The sequence below is a fragment of the Drosophila albomicans genome, chromosome 2L (assembly GCF_009650485.2).
Source record: "Drosophila albomicans strain 15112-1751.03 chromosome 2L, ASM965048v2, whole genome shotgun sequence".
NCBI classification, from domain to species: domain Eukaryota; kingdom Metazoa; phylum Arthropoda; class Insecta; order Diptera; family Drosophilidae; genus Drosophila; species Drosophila albomicans.
The window spans coordinates 18,504,084-18,518,918 of record NC_047628.2 but is presented as its reverse complement, the minus strand read 5'-3'; the positions used below and the strand labels follow the sequence as shown (position 1 = coordinate 18,518,918).

The following is a 14,835-nucleotide window of genomic DNA, read 5'->3' as shown; positions in this document are numbered from 1 at the left end:
TTTCTAGTTCATATTATATTTGACTTAAATGCAAAATTAGAAATATAATATATACCATAGTCAGGCAATTGAATTTGCTGGATTTCCGATTTAATCACACTAAACTATTCAAATAGTAGTAAATGTAATGAATTAAATTGCTGCATTTGCGATTTTATCATACAAAACTATTTAAATAGACGTCTATGACTAACAAAATCTGTGCAATAAATATATTTAGAGAATTTTCGTTTCAGGACTGCTATGTTTAAAATATTTTATTTATATGTAAAAAAGAAAATTAAATTTGCACATTTTCTATATTAGAAAAAGAAAAAAAATAAAATTACATGTTTGGAATTTAAATAATACATTTCTTAAAAAGGTTTTCCACGTTATTTTAGTTAAAATTTTTTTCTTAACAAGGTACAGCTTTTTGTTAATCTTCTGCACACGAGCCACTTTTATATATAGTTTACATTCTATCTCTGTTGCAAAGTTTTGCATTAGAATCAACTAACACACACATGCATAGAGTAGCAGTTATTTAAGAAACTATTTTGCATAACGGGAAGTAAGTTTACTTCTTGCTGGCGCCATCTAGCGCTCGAGTGTATATTTAAAAACATTCATGTGCTTGCAATGCGTACTTTGCATCCATGTGTGTACTATAAGGTGGAATAGACAATCATAAAAGAAGTTTAGCTTAAACGCCTGTTTTACTATTCAATGTATTCAAACCTGAAATCATATATAAAGAGGTTAGAGAATTAAGAACAAAATTAAAGCAAATTATTCTTATTTTATTGCTTACTTTAATAATCCCATCGCCATAGATAAAACTTTTAAATTCCTGCTAAAATTAAAGCCCGATTTTTGGTTCATAAAACTATAAGTACGGTTTTTATGATGTCAGAATATTTGGTGACGATTAGAAAAACAATGTAAAAGTTATTTAGGAAATACTACTGCAATCGGGGTTAAGATGCATTGTCTGACAATCTGGTATATTACATATGTACTTTTGGGAATATTTTGAATGTAGTATATCGATTTAACAAGTACATTCGGTATATTTTAGTATTTTTGTAGTTTATTGGTATATTTTTAGAATATGATTTTATTGAAAATAGCTGCGGGTATCACATAGGAGAGCACGCTCGACTGTAATCTTCATAATAATATGAAAATTGTGATTGCATTTGATATTTAAAAAAGTTCTTATTTTACATAATTTCTTTAAATTGATTAATTCCCCATTTTTAAATCGTTAAATTTGTTGTATAATTGTGGAAATATTTGTTCTTAATCCTTTTTCTATTTTACATATTTTAATTGAACAGCAAAATCAAGAAATTAAACTATTCCATTTCCCATTTTTAAATCGATTTAAAAATATTTCGTGAAATTTGTTTAAATATTTCCTCTATACTTGTTTCCCCACTTTACATAATTTTGTTAAACAGTTAAATCGTTAAATTGATTTATTTCCAATTTTGAAATCAATCCAAAATATATTTCGTTGAATTTGTTGAATATTTGTGGAAATATTTCAGCAATGCTGCAGCAATTGCTCGCCTCAAATGTGCAACCCACTCAGTCACACATCAATGTGCCATTAACTGTGGCATGAACTCTTCCAGATGCCATAACAACATCGTATCGCATCGTATGGTATTTGGCATCTGCTATCATTTCTTTTCTATTTCCCACAGCTCACCTTACAGGTGCTGAGGAGTGAGAATGAGAGAGAGAGAGAGAGTGTTAGGAGGGGAGAGTAGCAAACAAATCGAACAGCAGCAGCAGCGGGGCACAAAACAAATAATATCAATTGTCATCAGCATGTCCTGACACATCCCAGATGCAATGTGCCACCGCCACACAAATATCAACATAGTATAAATATATTCAATATATATATACATATATATATATTTGCATGCCAGCACATGACTTTCGATCCTTCTGGCAGCTGCCAGTTGCAACACCTACTCCAATCGTTGTGCTAGAAGCGAGCACATTTTCCACATCATTAGTTTTGCCGAGTGACTCCATTTGAACCACACTGAGAACAAACAGACGCCCGTCCCCAAACCTGTTCGTTGCTCCTATCTATCATGCTTCTGCTCCCTTATCCTCCCACTCTCCCAACAGCTTCGTGCTCCATTTACGTTTGCCATTATACATATCATCAGCAGCAGAAACAGCGGGTGGGAAAGCTGCTGAATGGCAACTTCTACATTTCCCTCTCTGGCTAGTGCTTTTTGGTGGCCCCATTTGTAAGACGAATTGAGGAGTGTTGGCGCTTTAAGCAAATTTAAATAGTGCCACACGGATGCTGGATACGAACACGAACACGGAGAGCCAAAAACGCTGTTGCCTTTGCTTTTGCTTTTGCCTTTGCGTTATGTCCAGGTGTCGACGTTCCATAAATTATGCTCGCTTTACCCTCAATTCGAATTTCATTGTGCAGCGAGCGTTGGGATTCGTGTCAGCCGGCGAAATGTGGCTACTCTTTAGCACTATCTTTCTCTCTGCTTCTCTTGCAAGCTTCATAACAAGATGAATTGACCCACATTGTAAAAATCTTTATATGTAAAAATCTGTCTTGCATTCAAAAGTGAAAGTCAACTTGTAGTTTCTGCTTTAAGTTAAATGCAGTTTAAAGAAGTTTCCATTACAAATATTAAGTCAATGAAGTATAAAAGCAATTTTTATAAAAAGCTGAATACTTAATGCAGTTGAAAAGGTTTTCCCATTACCAAAATGAAATTGGAGAATTAAAAAAAAAAACACATATGTATAATGAATTATATATTGTTAAATTCGTAATGCAGATTAACGCATTTTCCATTATGAAAATGAAAACATTTGAAAAAATCTACCCAACATTAATAAAAAAATAATAATACAAATAATTGATAAAATAATTGATATGTATAATGAATTATATATTGTTTAATTCGTAATGCAGTTTAATTCATTTTCCATTATGGAAATTAAAACATTTAAAAAAAATCCATCGAACATAAATATAAAAATATTAATAGAAATAATTGACGTATAGATTTCCATTATAGTGAATGAGAGCAAATCCTTAAAAAAATGAAATTTACATAAAGAGCGAATGATTTTTATTTTTTCAAATTGTGATATGTTAATTTAATTTATGCAGTTGACGAAATCATTAAAAGTGACTGGTATATCAAGCAGCAATCATTTGTAGATTATTATATATTTTAATTATGAAAAAATGTGTTTTAAGAGTTAATTAATTGATTTTTAAACTTTTTTCAAGTATTAATATTTGTAGTTTGAATGTTAATAGCATTAATGTCGGAATTCTTAATTTGCATTAAAATTTTACATTTTCCTAGTATTTAATGTAGTTAATTTTATATTCAAGAAAAAAATTTAATTTTATTTAGATGCGTTATTCTCAATTTTTTCATATGTAATTAATTTTCTAAAATTTTGAATTATGCTGCGTAATATTTCATTATTCAATATTTTTTCAATATGTTTAATTTCTTCACTCGAATGTTTTTTCATCTTGTATTTAAAAATTATACTTTCAAAAAATACGCATTTAATTTGAATATTTTATTGAAATTCATTGCTCAACCTTAAATTAAGTTATTTTCTTATCGGCATGTTTAGAATTTAATTGCATTTTAGTTTATTCTCAATTTCCACTTTTAGAACTTAATTGTAATTTTTCTAACTCCTCAAGCTGCTCTATTAGTACTATTTAATCACATTAATTTGAATGCTATTAAATCGCGGAATGCCATAAAATCCAAAGCAGAACTTTTGCGAAGTGCAGCATCAAATATGCATGCGCTGAAATTGAAAATGTTTTGAAACACACATTTTGAATTTAGCTGGTTGAAATAGTGATTACTCCGAGAAACTATGACCTAATCCTTTTGGGGGAGAACTGCGAGAGCTGAGAGAACTGAGCGTGTCTTCTCCCCATGGAGCTAACGCGCTTAATGCACACAAAAGATGCAGCAGCGGTATTCCTCCATTCCCTTCCTCCTTCCTTCTTCCTCTTTCCCCCTTCTCCTCACCTCCTCCTTTCACTTCCGCTGTGCTAACAACTGGCCAGCAAACTTTTTGTGTCGAAAAAAAAAACAAGTATGAAAGGTTCAGTCGAGTGTGCTCGACTGTTAGTTAGCCGTTAAATAATATACTGAATTAATATACCGCAAAACTAATAAAATACTAAATACCTTTATTTGGTATATTGATATAATACTTAATTCATAATATACCATAGAGTACAAAATATACCACATTGTCAATAAAATGTGTTTGGTATATTTTAGTATCGATACCGAATATATTTGACAGGATCTGGTATATTTTGTAGTCTGTGATACCGTCAGGTATTATTTTTATATATACCAAATACCAATATACCAAAATTGTATACAGCAAAAATACTAAAATATACCAAAGGCTATATTTCGTATTTGTATCTACTATTTTATTCAAAATATACCATAGAGTACAAAATTTACCAGATTGTCAGTCAAATATATATAGATATAGTCTCTCAGATATACGGACAGATGGACATGACTAATCAAGAATATATTATACTCGTATATACTTCTTGGGGTCAGATATGCCTGTTAGATAATTTTCTGCAGGCACAAAGCTTAAACACCCTTCTACCCTATGTGTAGCAGGTATAAAAAGTTGGAAGCTTTTAAAAAGTTATGCACAACATGAATTTTACAAAACGTAACACTAAAAAGCAGAACAAAAAAAGAAAAAAACTAATGCCCTTCTGTTTCTCTCGCACACTTGCAGCTGCAGCGAAGGACGCATCATGTCGACGGACACGAAGGGCTGTGTCGATCGCAACGAGTGTTTGGACATGCCGTGCCTAAACGGTGGCACGTGCATCAATCTGGAGCCACGATTGCGATATCGTTGCATTTGCCCCGAGGGCTATTGGGGCGAGAACTGTGAACTTGTGCAGGAGGGGCAACGTTTGAAGCTTAGCATGGGCGCCTTGGGCGCCATATTCGTCTGCCTGATTATCATACTGAGTAAGTACTGTAACGAGTGCCAGCTGTGGCAAGAAGGCGAGTGTGTGTCTGTGTGTGTGTGAGTGTGAGTGTGGCACAGCAACCACCTCCTCGCTAAGCTGCTGCAACAATTTGGCATGCATGTGTGTCAGTTAAAGCGGCTTAAGCCGCATTCACATCCGCATACAAACAAACGTTTCCCTCTTGTGCCTGCCCCTCCCCAGGTTGTGCCTCCGAATGTGGCGTGTTGTTTTCAGTTGTCTGTTTTTACATGTAAATGCAATTTTCAGTAGTTTGGACCCGCGCTGCACTTAAATCCCAGCGAGAAAAAACATCTCTCGCTTCTCACACACGCACATCAGCAACGCCCCTTTCTGTTTATTCAGCAAAAGGGGGGCGTGGTTGTTACTCTTGCAAAGTGCCACATTTCTTGTCCTCGTTTGTGTTTTTGTTCAACGCCAAACCGAGGGCAATTTATTTTGTTGGCGGAATGCAACGCTTGCTGGATGGCTAATTAAGAACATCCATTGCACAACCCAAAAAAAAACATTCATAACATTGCAAAAAAAGTGCATTAAAATATAAAATAAAAATCAAATAATCATGCAATTCAAAAAAATTACTTCAATGAAAGTAATAAAAACAATATTGAACGAATTTTTTATGAAATTGATTTTTATCGCTATTTATTGAAATGGGAATTCATTTGGGGAATGGCTGGAAATAATACAATCAAAGAGTTATAACTGCAAAGATAAATTTAAATGCATTTTATGCTAATAAATAATTAAGCAAATATATTGGCAAATCCAAAAAATAAACTGAAAAATTAAAACAATTTTGAGCAGCAAAATAATACATTTAAAAGCATTATAAGCTAATAAAAAAATAAATCAAAAATAGTGGGAAATCAAAAACGAAACGGAAAAGTAATGAGTGAACAATTAAAACAATTTTGAGCAGAGAATTTACACATTTAAATTTCATTTCCTGACAACTGAAGTGATACATTACAAATCATTAGGCTAATAAACAAAAAATCAACAATAGTAGCAAATGAAAAAGAAACTGAATAGAAAATATTATTGAAAGGATTTAAAGAAATAATAAAAGTCTTTTCATAAAAAAATTGCAAAAAAAAATTAATTTGTTGTATGAATTATTAAAATGATGGAAGGATAACTAAATAAATTCAGATGCATTTAATTCAAACAAATATGTTATGTTTCCATACGAAAATTAAAAAGTAAGAAACAATTTAAATAAATTTATAATTACAAATCTGAAAAAGGAATGTGTAAAATACCTTTAAATTAGTTTTACAAAATGCTGCTACCATTGAAGATTAAATATAATAAATACGAAAATTGAAATGCATGTAATGCTTATAAACATTTCAGAATGGGAAATGTAATTCCGAACAAGGAATGGGAAATCCCAATGAAAGAACCAAATAAAATCAAATTTGAAAAGGAAATATTCAAATATGTGTTAGGAAGTGTTTGCAATTATTGAGAAGAAAATTGTTGAAATATACATACATATATATGAACATAATTATTTGAATACTAGCTAGGAGAAATAGAAACACAAAACAAACATTCAAATTTGAATATTAAATAGAATGTAGAACACTGAATGCAGTTGTGCATAAACAAAAGCGACTTAGAGCACAGAACAAAGGAATCGAAAATGTTATATCAAAAACAAATATGTTGACAGTTCGAATGCGATTTATCAACGTCGATTTTGAAGACCACTCGAAGGTGCTTCAAAATCGAAACAATGAGAAAGCAAAGAGGAAACTTTGAAATACACCTCAAAGAGCATTAAGTTACTCTGCCAAAAGGAAATTTTATGCAGGTGACAATTGGTTGCTAATGGACCGTAATCAGATTATTAATTTTGTCACAATGCTTCAGAGGAAAGCTCTAAAAAACAAACCAGAAATGCGCTTCAATCTAAGCGTGTACTATTTTACACTTTTTTAACTTCTTTTCGATAGCTTTGATTTGTATACTGTTGTCAAAGATTTCATGTGGTTTCAGTGTAACTGTGGCACTTAATGGACAGCGGACAAGAGCGAGCAAGATAGCGTTAAGTGGATTTGAGCATTTTCAAAAACGTTGCACAGAGACAAATGCGAAATGCGCAATGCGAATGGGACCCGCTGGCTTATACGCAATTTCACTTTTCCCTTTTTTTTGTTGTTATTGTTGTTGCCGGCAATTCGACTCGTTTGGGATTTCAAAGGATTTTCAATTAGCGTCGCCTCAATGTGTTTTTTTTTCTGCGCTCTCTCTTTCGCATTTGGCTGCTGCTATCTGAGCTGCGCTTTATTCAGTTGGCCAGTTGGTCAGCAGCTGCTGACAATTTATTTGTAGCCATATTTAAAAGCTGAGGCTGATTTATCCCAGTGCCAAAAATAATCGAGGGGCTAGTTGTAATGAAAGGCGTTGCGTGGTTTGAAGTTGCATCAGGAACGAGAGAGGAACCGTTACAGTTACAGTTACGAGTTACAACAACAAAGCCTTAAGCTAATTAGCCGCCTTTCGAGCCGGCTAATTACACAGTTGCCTTTTTTGCATTGCGCATACGCAGTGTGGGGCCATAAAACCGCTAAACCGCAAAATAGGCGCAATAAATAAACGCAAACGAATGCTCGAGAGAGAGCACAACACAGGAAGTGCTCAGTTCCCTCCTCCCCCCACCCTGTTCTCCTTTCTTCCTTCCCCTTCCCCTGCTACACTTGCCGTTTATGAAGTGAAAATTTCAAGGCACTGACAACACTGGAGGCAATTTCGTCTTTGTTGTTATTGCATTAAAGTGGCGCAAAGACAAAACAAAAACTAAATAATTATCTAACATTATTTACAGTCAACGCTTCGCTCTCCACCTTTCCCTCTCCCTTTCCCTCTCTGCCTTACTGCTTCTTTGTTTTCTCTGGGCCTGTGTAAGCTCAGAATCGTTGAACTGTATTTTCGGCATGAAATTTCAAGTGCCCAGGCAAAAAAAAGTAAAATATGTAAAAAAAAAAAAATTATACAGTTCAATGTGCTCGGCTGTGAGATACTCGTTATTCATTTTTAATAATAACAAAACAATGCGGTATTATTCTTAAAATATTCCACAAAAATACTAAAAAAAAAAAAAAAAAAAAAAATATACCAATTGGAATATTTTGTATATTATGTCGTATTTATTTAGTATAATATACCATAGAGTACTAAATATACCAAATTATCAGTCGAATATATAATATACTACATTCAAAATATACCATAGATTAGAAAATATACGAAATTGTCAGACGAATGTAGAATATACTACATTCAAAATATACCATAGAGTACAAAATATACCAGATGGTCAGCCAAATATATTTAATATACTCCGTTTAAAATATACCATAGAGTACAAAATATACCAAATTGCCAGTCAAATATATAAAGTGATAGTCTCTGAAATATAAATGGAAAAAAGAAAGCAAGACCGATGGACATGACTATATCGTCTCGGCTATTATAGCTGATCAAGAATATACATATATGTACTAAATATACATACATTTGCTAGAATCACAAAACAATAATACCCTTCTAACCTATGGGTAGCGGGTATAAAAATAGAAGCCCTCAGCTCAGTGAGGCAACTCTGATGAGCTGACTCGTCCTGCTGTGTCCTGTTGTGTCCTCTACTTTTTTCGGGAGCAAAAAAATGTCAGCAACTATATGCAAAAGATGAGCTGAAAAAGTGCCTGTGAATGTGTTGTGTGAAGCTCGCTGCAAACAAAGGACAAACAAGCGGCTTTGTTATGCCACTAGAACACAGTAGCTCTCTCTTTTTTCTCCTTCTTTTTTTTGCTGCTATAGTTTGTTACAATTATTGTTTAGTTTCTGGGATAGTCGCTGGCTTTTAGAGTTCTGCTCAGGTTGTTGTGTATGTAGTTGTCTGTTGTGTTCCTGTGTAGTTTGACCTCACAAAATTTCAACACAGAATAATTACCAAGTACTGTCCTTTGGCTCCAGCTACTGTTGCCTAGCACTGAGCATAAAGCAGCTCAAGTGGCGAGCGAATTACGCTAAAGAGTTCTCAACATGATTTCAATTTATTATTGTAACGTTTTCAAGTACTGCAATTCTCTTAAGCTTAAAAAGTTTGCAAAGCTTTGGATTGTTTTTAAAAAGAATCATACAAATTTAAACAGTTATTGAGTATGATTTAATTCAGAAAACTTATGAAAGTCAATTGCTTTTTTATTTGGGTTAAGTTCAGTGATATGTTTTACTTTTCATTTTAGTCGTAGTTCTTTTAAAATTCAACCAAGTTAGTTCCCATAAAATTTAACAAATTTTAAACAGAATAAAAGTGAAATTGCTTTTAAAAAGTTCTTTGAAACAAAAATTTGAAAACCCAATTTATTGTATTCAAGCTTTTGTAGAGGGTATCTTTTATGAAATTAAATCTGCAATTAAATTTCAATAAAACAAATTTAAAGTTAAAAAAAAATTTTTTTGTTTGCTCATAGTTAAAAGATCTAAAAGAATTTACCATTAGAGCATTTCAAACTAGGATTCAATGATAGTTTTTTCTAAGGATATAAATCCCCAATTGAATATAAATAAAATTCAATGGCAAATTCGAATTGTCGAAAAACTTCTATTTAAATTTTAGCAGAAGTTCAAAATATAACATAAAAACAAATGCAGAATAGTTTGTGTCTCAAAACATTTCTTTCTTTTTATTTATTTTATTTTAGTCCTCTCTTTACAATTTTCAAATTAAAGACGGAAGTTGACTGTAAAAATAGTTAGCTGTCAAATTGTTCAAAGAATAAATATATTTAATTACTTTTAAAAGAAAGGAAGTTATTTGTACAAATAGATGAAAATGTTCAGGAAATAAGTATTTATAATTACGCATAATAGTTGCTTTCAAATGCTCCCTTCATCGTTTCTATAGAAAACAAACTTTCTTAGCTATTTTCATGGGGCAACGAACCTCTTAAATTTCTAATTTGATATTATTCTTGCATTGATTACCTTTTAGCGTCGCAACCTTTTTCCCTGGTCTAGAGCAGAATAACTTGCCCCAAGTGCCACTTAATGAAATCAACTCGTGCCGTCGCGAAGCATCTTTTGTGGTGGCAAGGCGAAAGCCACCTAGCTTTGGATGTTGTTTAAAAACAAGAATGTGAAATAAATACGCAAAAAGGGACGACGCACAGTTGGCTAAGTGAGTGCGGCTAGGTGGCCATAACAACAGCAACAGCAGCAGTAACAACTCCATTTACGTTTAATGAGGCTAATTAAATCTAAAGAAAAATGTACACGAAAAAACAGATAAGATGAACATATAAATGTTGCGCATACAATAGGAAATAGGACCGGAAAATGTGGGATGTGGGAAATGGGAAATGCTGAAACGCGCCACGTTCAAGATCATCATAATAATGATGGCAAAATCTTTGAAAATGTTCAACTTTGGGCTCATTCGCATTAATGAACTTTTGGGGCAAGTTCTATTCTATTCTATTTAATGTTTTCTTTTCGGCAGCAGCAGCAGCAGCTGCCAGTTGTTGCAAACTAATGAATCCGCTTAACCAAAGTCAACTTGCAACGCGCCCTGCAACAGACATTTGCAGCACAAATTTTTGGAAAACGCAAAAAACTGAGACAGACTTTTAATTATTTTTACTTGAGCGAACGCGAATGCGAAGCAAAGACTGAACCCAGTTAATATTGCTGTCAACCGAGGGCACAAATGATAAAATGCACAGTTTTCTTGCCACATTTCTTTTCCAGTTATTGCAAGTTGTTTACACGCCTTGCCCCTTGAAGAATATGTCGCAAGTAGTTTCGCATAAAAGTTATTAATATAACTTGAAGTTAAAGCGAGATGAAAACCTAAAGTGAAATAGTAAATCTAACAAGTTTACTGCGTTTGAAATGTTTCAGTTTTTTTCTCTTTTTTTTTGGAGGTTGATAATCCGCTTAGTGTCTCCCACAGTTTCTGCTATTTGCCATCTCACTCACTCACAGCAGGCCATCCTTTCTCTTTCTGTCGACAAAGTTTAACCTCACAATTACAAGAGCAGCGTCAGTTTGGTCACCAGAAATAGTTCATTATCAGTTCGACAATTGCAAAGTGCCTTTTACATTTCTCTGTCTCTGTCTGCCGGCTCAATGAATAAAACTTTTCCAACTTTCGCATTATCTAACCAAACAAGTTGTACTCCAAATGCACTCGAGTCCTTTTTGCCTTTCAGCAAATATTGGTAAATTATTTAAGTTGTTCTAGTGGAATTGTCGTCAATACATCGACTATTTTCCTTTAATCAAAGGGTGCGGAAAGAACTCGTTTGATGTTCAAAGTAAATCTCAAATTTAAGGCAGCTACTAAGTAAAGTGAGCTAGCTAGTTTAATCAGCCGAGCTAACTCGTTAATTTTTTATCGTTGTTGTTAACCATAAAGCAAAACTTTTTAATGGCTATGTAGCCACAAACTCCACTTCAATACACATCAATATTTGAAAGCCATAAAATTGTTGCAGAAAAAGTAAATAGTTTTTTTTTCTAACGGTAATTATTGGCTCATGAAGTTATGCCTCATAAAATCTAGCAAAAAAGAGTTAGAAAAACACTTAACAGTGCTTTAACTTTTATTGGTTTTAAGTAAAAGTTATCCATAATAATATTATAAAGTTTGAATTTAAAAAAAAAAAATTGGTATCCAATAACAAATTCATATTCTTATATTTTTCCGCTAAAGTTTGTAGTAATAAAAGTTTCAATTTATAAAATACACTTACATAGTTTGGAAGCACTTTGACTTCCATTAAAATTTGTTAAATATTTATTATTTCAATAATGATTGAAACGAAGTTGACTTGAAAGACCATTTGGGACTTTAAACATAATATTCAAAATTCACGAAATTATGTTCTTCAAACATTTTGTATATATAGTATAATTAAAAAAAAATATATACAAAGTGAGTAGGAACACAAATCATATTCTTAAAAATAAAAAGCTTTGGCTGACAATTTCATATATTTTGTATTATAAGGTATATTTTGAAATATAACTTAAGCATATATAATACCGAAAAATACTAAAATATATTTAAACTTGTATTCAGTATATTGGTATACTACTTCAATATGCAAGTTTTAGTATATTAGGATTTTTTTTGAAAGAAAATGGATCGAACACAATCGAATGCAACTATTTTGGTTAAAGATAATTTGTTAAGTCAAACTCTGTTCAAATCAATGAGTACTGATTTTTGACATATTTATGTTAGCTACATTTTTGAATCTATGTATTTAAACGACAGTTCTTATTGTTTATCGATTCTCTCTGTTATAAGTCATTTGCATCTTAAACTTCCTTTCTTCTTTTCTTTCTTTTATCAATAATTAGTTATACATGAATTCAGTTACTGCTCAAACTGATAGTTTCATATCTGCATAATATTAATAATAAATTTAATAACAAAGAAACAATACAACTAGAAAGCAATATATTAATTATAGTATTGAGTTTATATTCCTTGTAATATCATGCATTATTTCTTTTATTTCCAGTTCTCGCATTGATATTCGTGCTGTACAATCGCAAGCGCAAGACGACCAAAAAGAAGAAGCGCTCCGGCACTGAAAAGGATGTGCGTGAAACGGTGATTAGCTATGAGGACGAAGGCGGCGGCGAGGATGATATGACGGCCTTTGACATAACGCCACTGCAAATACCAATCAGTGCACAGGCCGGCAACATGCCACCCGATATTGCCGCCTGCAAGATGCCCATTATATGTGAGTAAACACACGACTTGATACAGAGAGAGCGAAGTTCAAGCTTCCATATACAACAATAGATCCAGTGATGACATTGCTGCCACCGGGCCAGGAATTGAATGTGGCGTATCTGATGGAGGAGCGTAAGCAACGTATCGATAAGGATCCCAATGCGCCGCCCTTCGATGACCTGCGCAATTTCACCTTCGAGGGCAGCGGCAGCATTGCCGAATCGCTAAGCTCGTTGGCATCAGGTGAGTGAGAGACGAAAACACTTTTAACTATATCACTAAACTCTCTACTACTCTAAACCCAAATCCAACGACGGCAGGCACCGACGATGAGAATCAAGACTTTAACTATTTACAAAATTGGGGTCCACGTTTCAATGCCCTGGCCGCGATGTACGTGCATGATAAAGCGAAAACCAAACATGACTATCAAGTGGGCGGCGCCACGCCAGCGGATAATGTGCTCGCCGTGGTTGCAACAGGCAGCGGTGCCGGACCAGGCGGTGGCGGTGGTTCTACTGTTGCCACCACGGAGCCGGGCAAAGTTGTATTATAAAAGCGAAGAAGAAAAAACAAAAAAGATAAATGAATAAATAGTTAAGCTGTAGTTAAAAATAATGAAGGAATCCAAAAGCGATTTCAAACTTGAAACTAAAAACTTAAGTAATTCCATGTATATCGAAAGTGTATGAATGTGAATGTGATTGAGTGTGAATGAGTGATTTAGGTTAGGTTAATGTTACTTCTCTAATACCAAAGCATACTGAAAATACTAAAAAAGAAAACAAAATATACTGAAATCAAAATGAATGAAACTTTACCAACCAATTTCCAATCAGGAATTATATGTTTGATTTCAATTGTGCATTTTTCTATATATACTGTATTTTCATTTAAATACTGCATTTGGTATTTTTTCCCAGTGAACCAAATTTGAAATCAAAAAAGCGTTAAACTAAAACGTGCTATATACCCAAAACCAAAAATAAAAATACTAACAAATATAAAAATACTAAAGTTAAGCATACTGAATTCAAATTACTTGAAGAGAAGAGTTTCTAAAACTTGACACCCTGTATAAATACTGCATTCCCGTTAGCACGTAAGTTTCGGTCCCTCCACAGACCAAAAAAGCTAGAACTAACTGTTATCCCCCAACTCGTCTTCTCCCTCTCTCCCCCTCCTACTCACTCGTGGAAACTCGAATTTCACTGGACCAGAAGATGCACGTGTCCAATTGCCAACCGATTTCGCACCTGCTGCTGCAGGCATCACGTGTCCAGCGAAAAGTTAATGGCGAACGAGCGAGAGAAACTTTTGGTGAAATTTCAAACAAAACTTGTAACATAATTTTGTACATAGTGCATTGTGTAATTTAAATACATATACATATACTTAAATATTAAATATCTGATGGGAAAAATAAAACACGTGAAAACTACCAATTGAAAAAGTGTGAAATGCATCGCAAACAAAAAAAAAATGAAAGAGAAAAAGAAAAACAAAATAATAACACACAGAGAAACACATACACACACATACGACTACTAGACTAATTGACTACAATTAAAAGTAAATTAAATTAAATTTAAATTTAATTAATGTGAAAACAAAAAGTTGATCAAAAATACCAATTTCATATTTCTGCATTTACTAGCAAATACACAACGTGACGTATACAGAACAAACAAAAAGAGAAAAAAGAAAAATAAACTGAATAATATGGAAAACATCAAACCGAAAACGATAGAAAAATATACCGCAGAAGAGTACAGCAAATTATAATAATAATTAAAATTACAATAATAATAATAGTCATAATAATATTGTGTAACATGTATTAAATTAAATTATAAACAAAGAAAAAAAAACAAAAATGAAAATGAAAATAAAAATGAAAAAACTCGCCACATTGCGATACCAAAAAAGGGTTAATTAAATTTACGTTAGTTAATGGACAATTTGTTAGTAGTTAGCATTTAAGCATAATTTTTTAAAAATCAAT

General features: G+C 32.9%; 1 protein-coding gene across 3 annotated transcripts in view; it reads left to right on the top strand.

The window, feature by feature from the left end:
• The window catches only part of LOC117563690 (putative neural-cadherin 2), a 159,041-nt gene extending 145,574 nt beyond the window's left edge, over nt 1–13,467 (top strand). For all 3 annotated transcript variants that reach the window (XM_034242133.2, XM_034242134.2, XM_052003106.1), the window contains 4 exons: nt 4,801–5,042; nt 12,610–12,837; nt 12,900–13,073; nt 13,151–13,467. In XM_034242133.2, the coding sequence (XP_034098024.1) occupies nt 4,801–5,042; nt 12,610–12,837; nt 12,900–13,073; nt 13,151–13,386 (880 nt within the window). In that variant the 3' untranslated portion in view covers nt 13,387–13,467. The remainder of the gene's footprint in view (nt 1–4,800; nt 5,043–12,609; nt 12,838–12,899; nt 13,074–13,150) is intronic.
• The last annotated feature ends 1,368 nt before the right edge of the window (nt 13,468–14,835 follow it).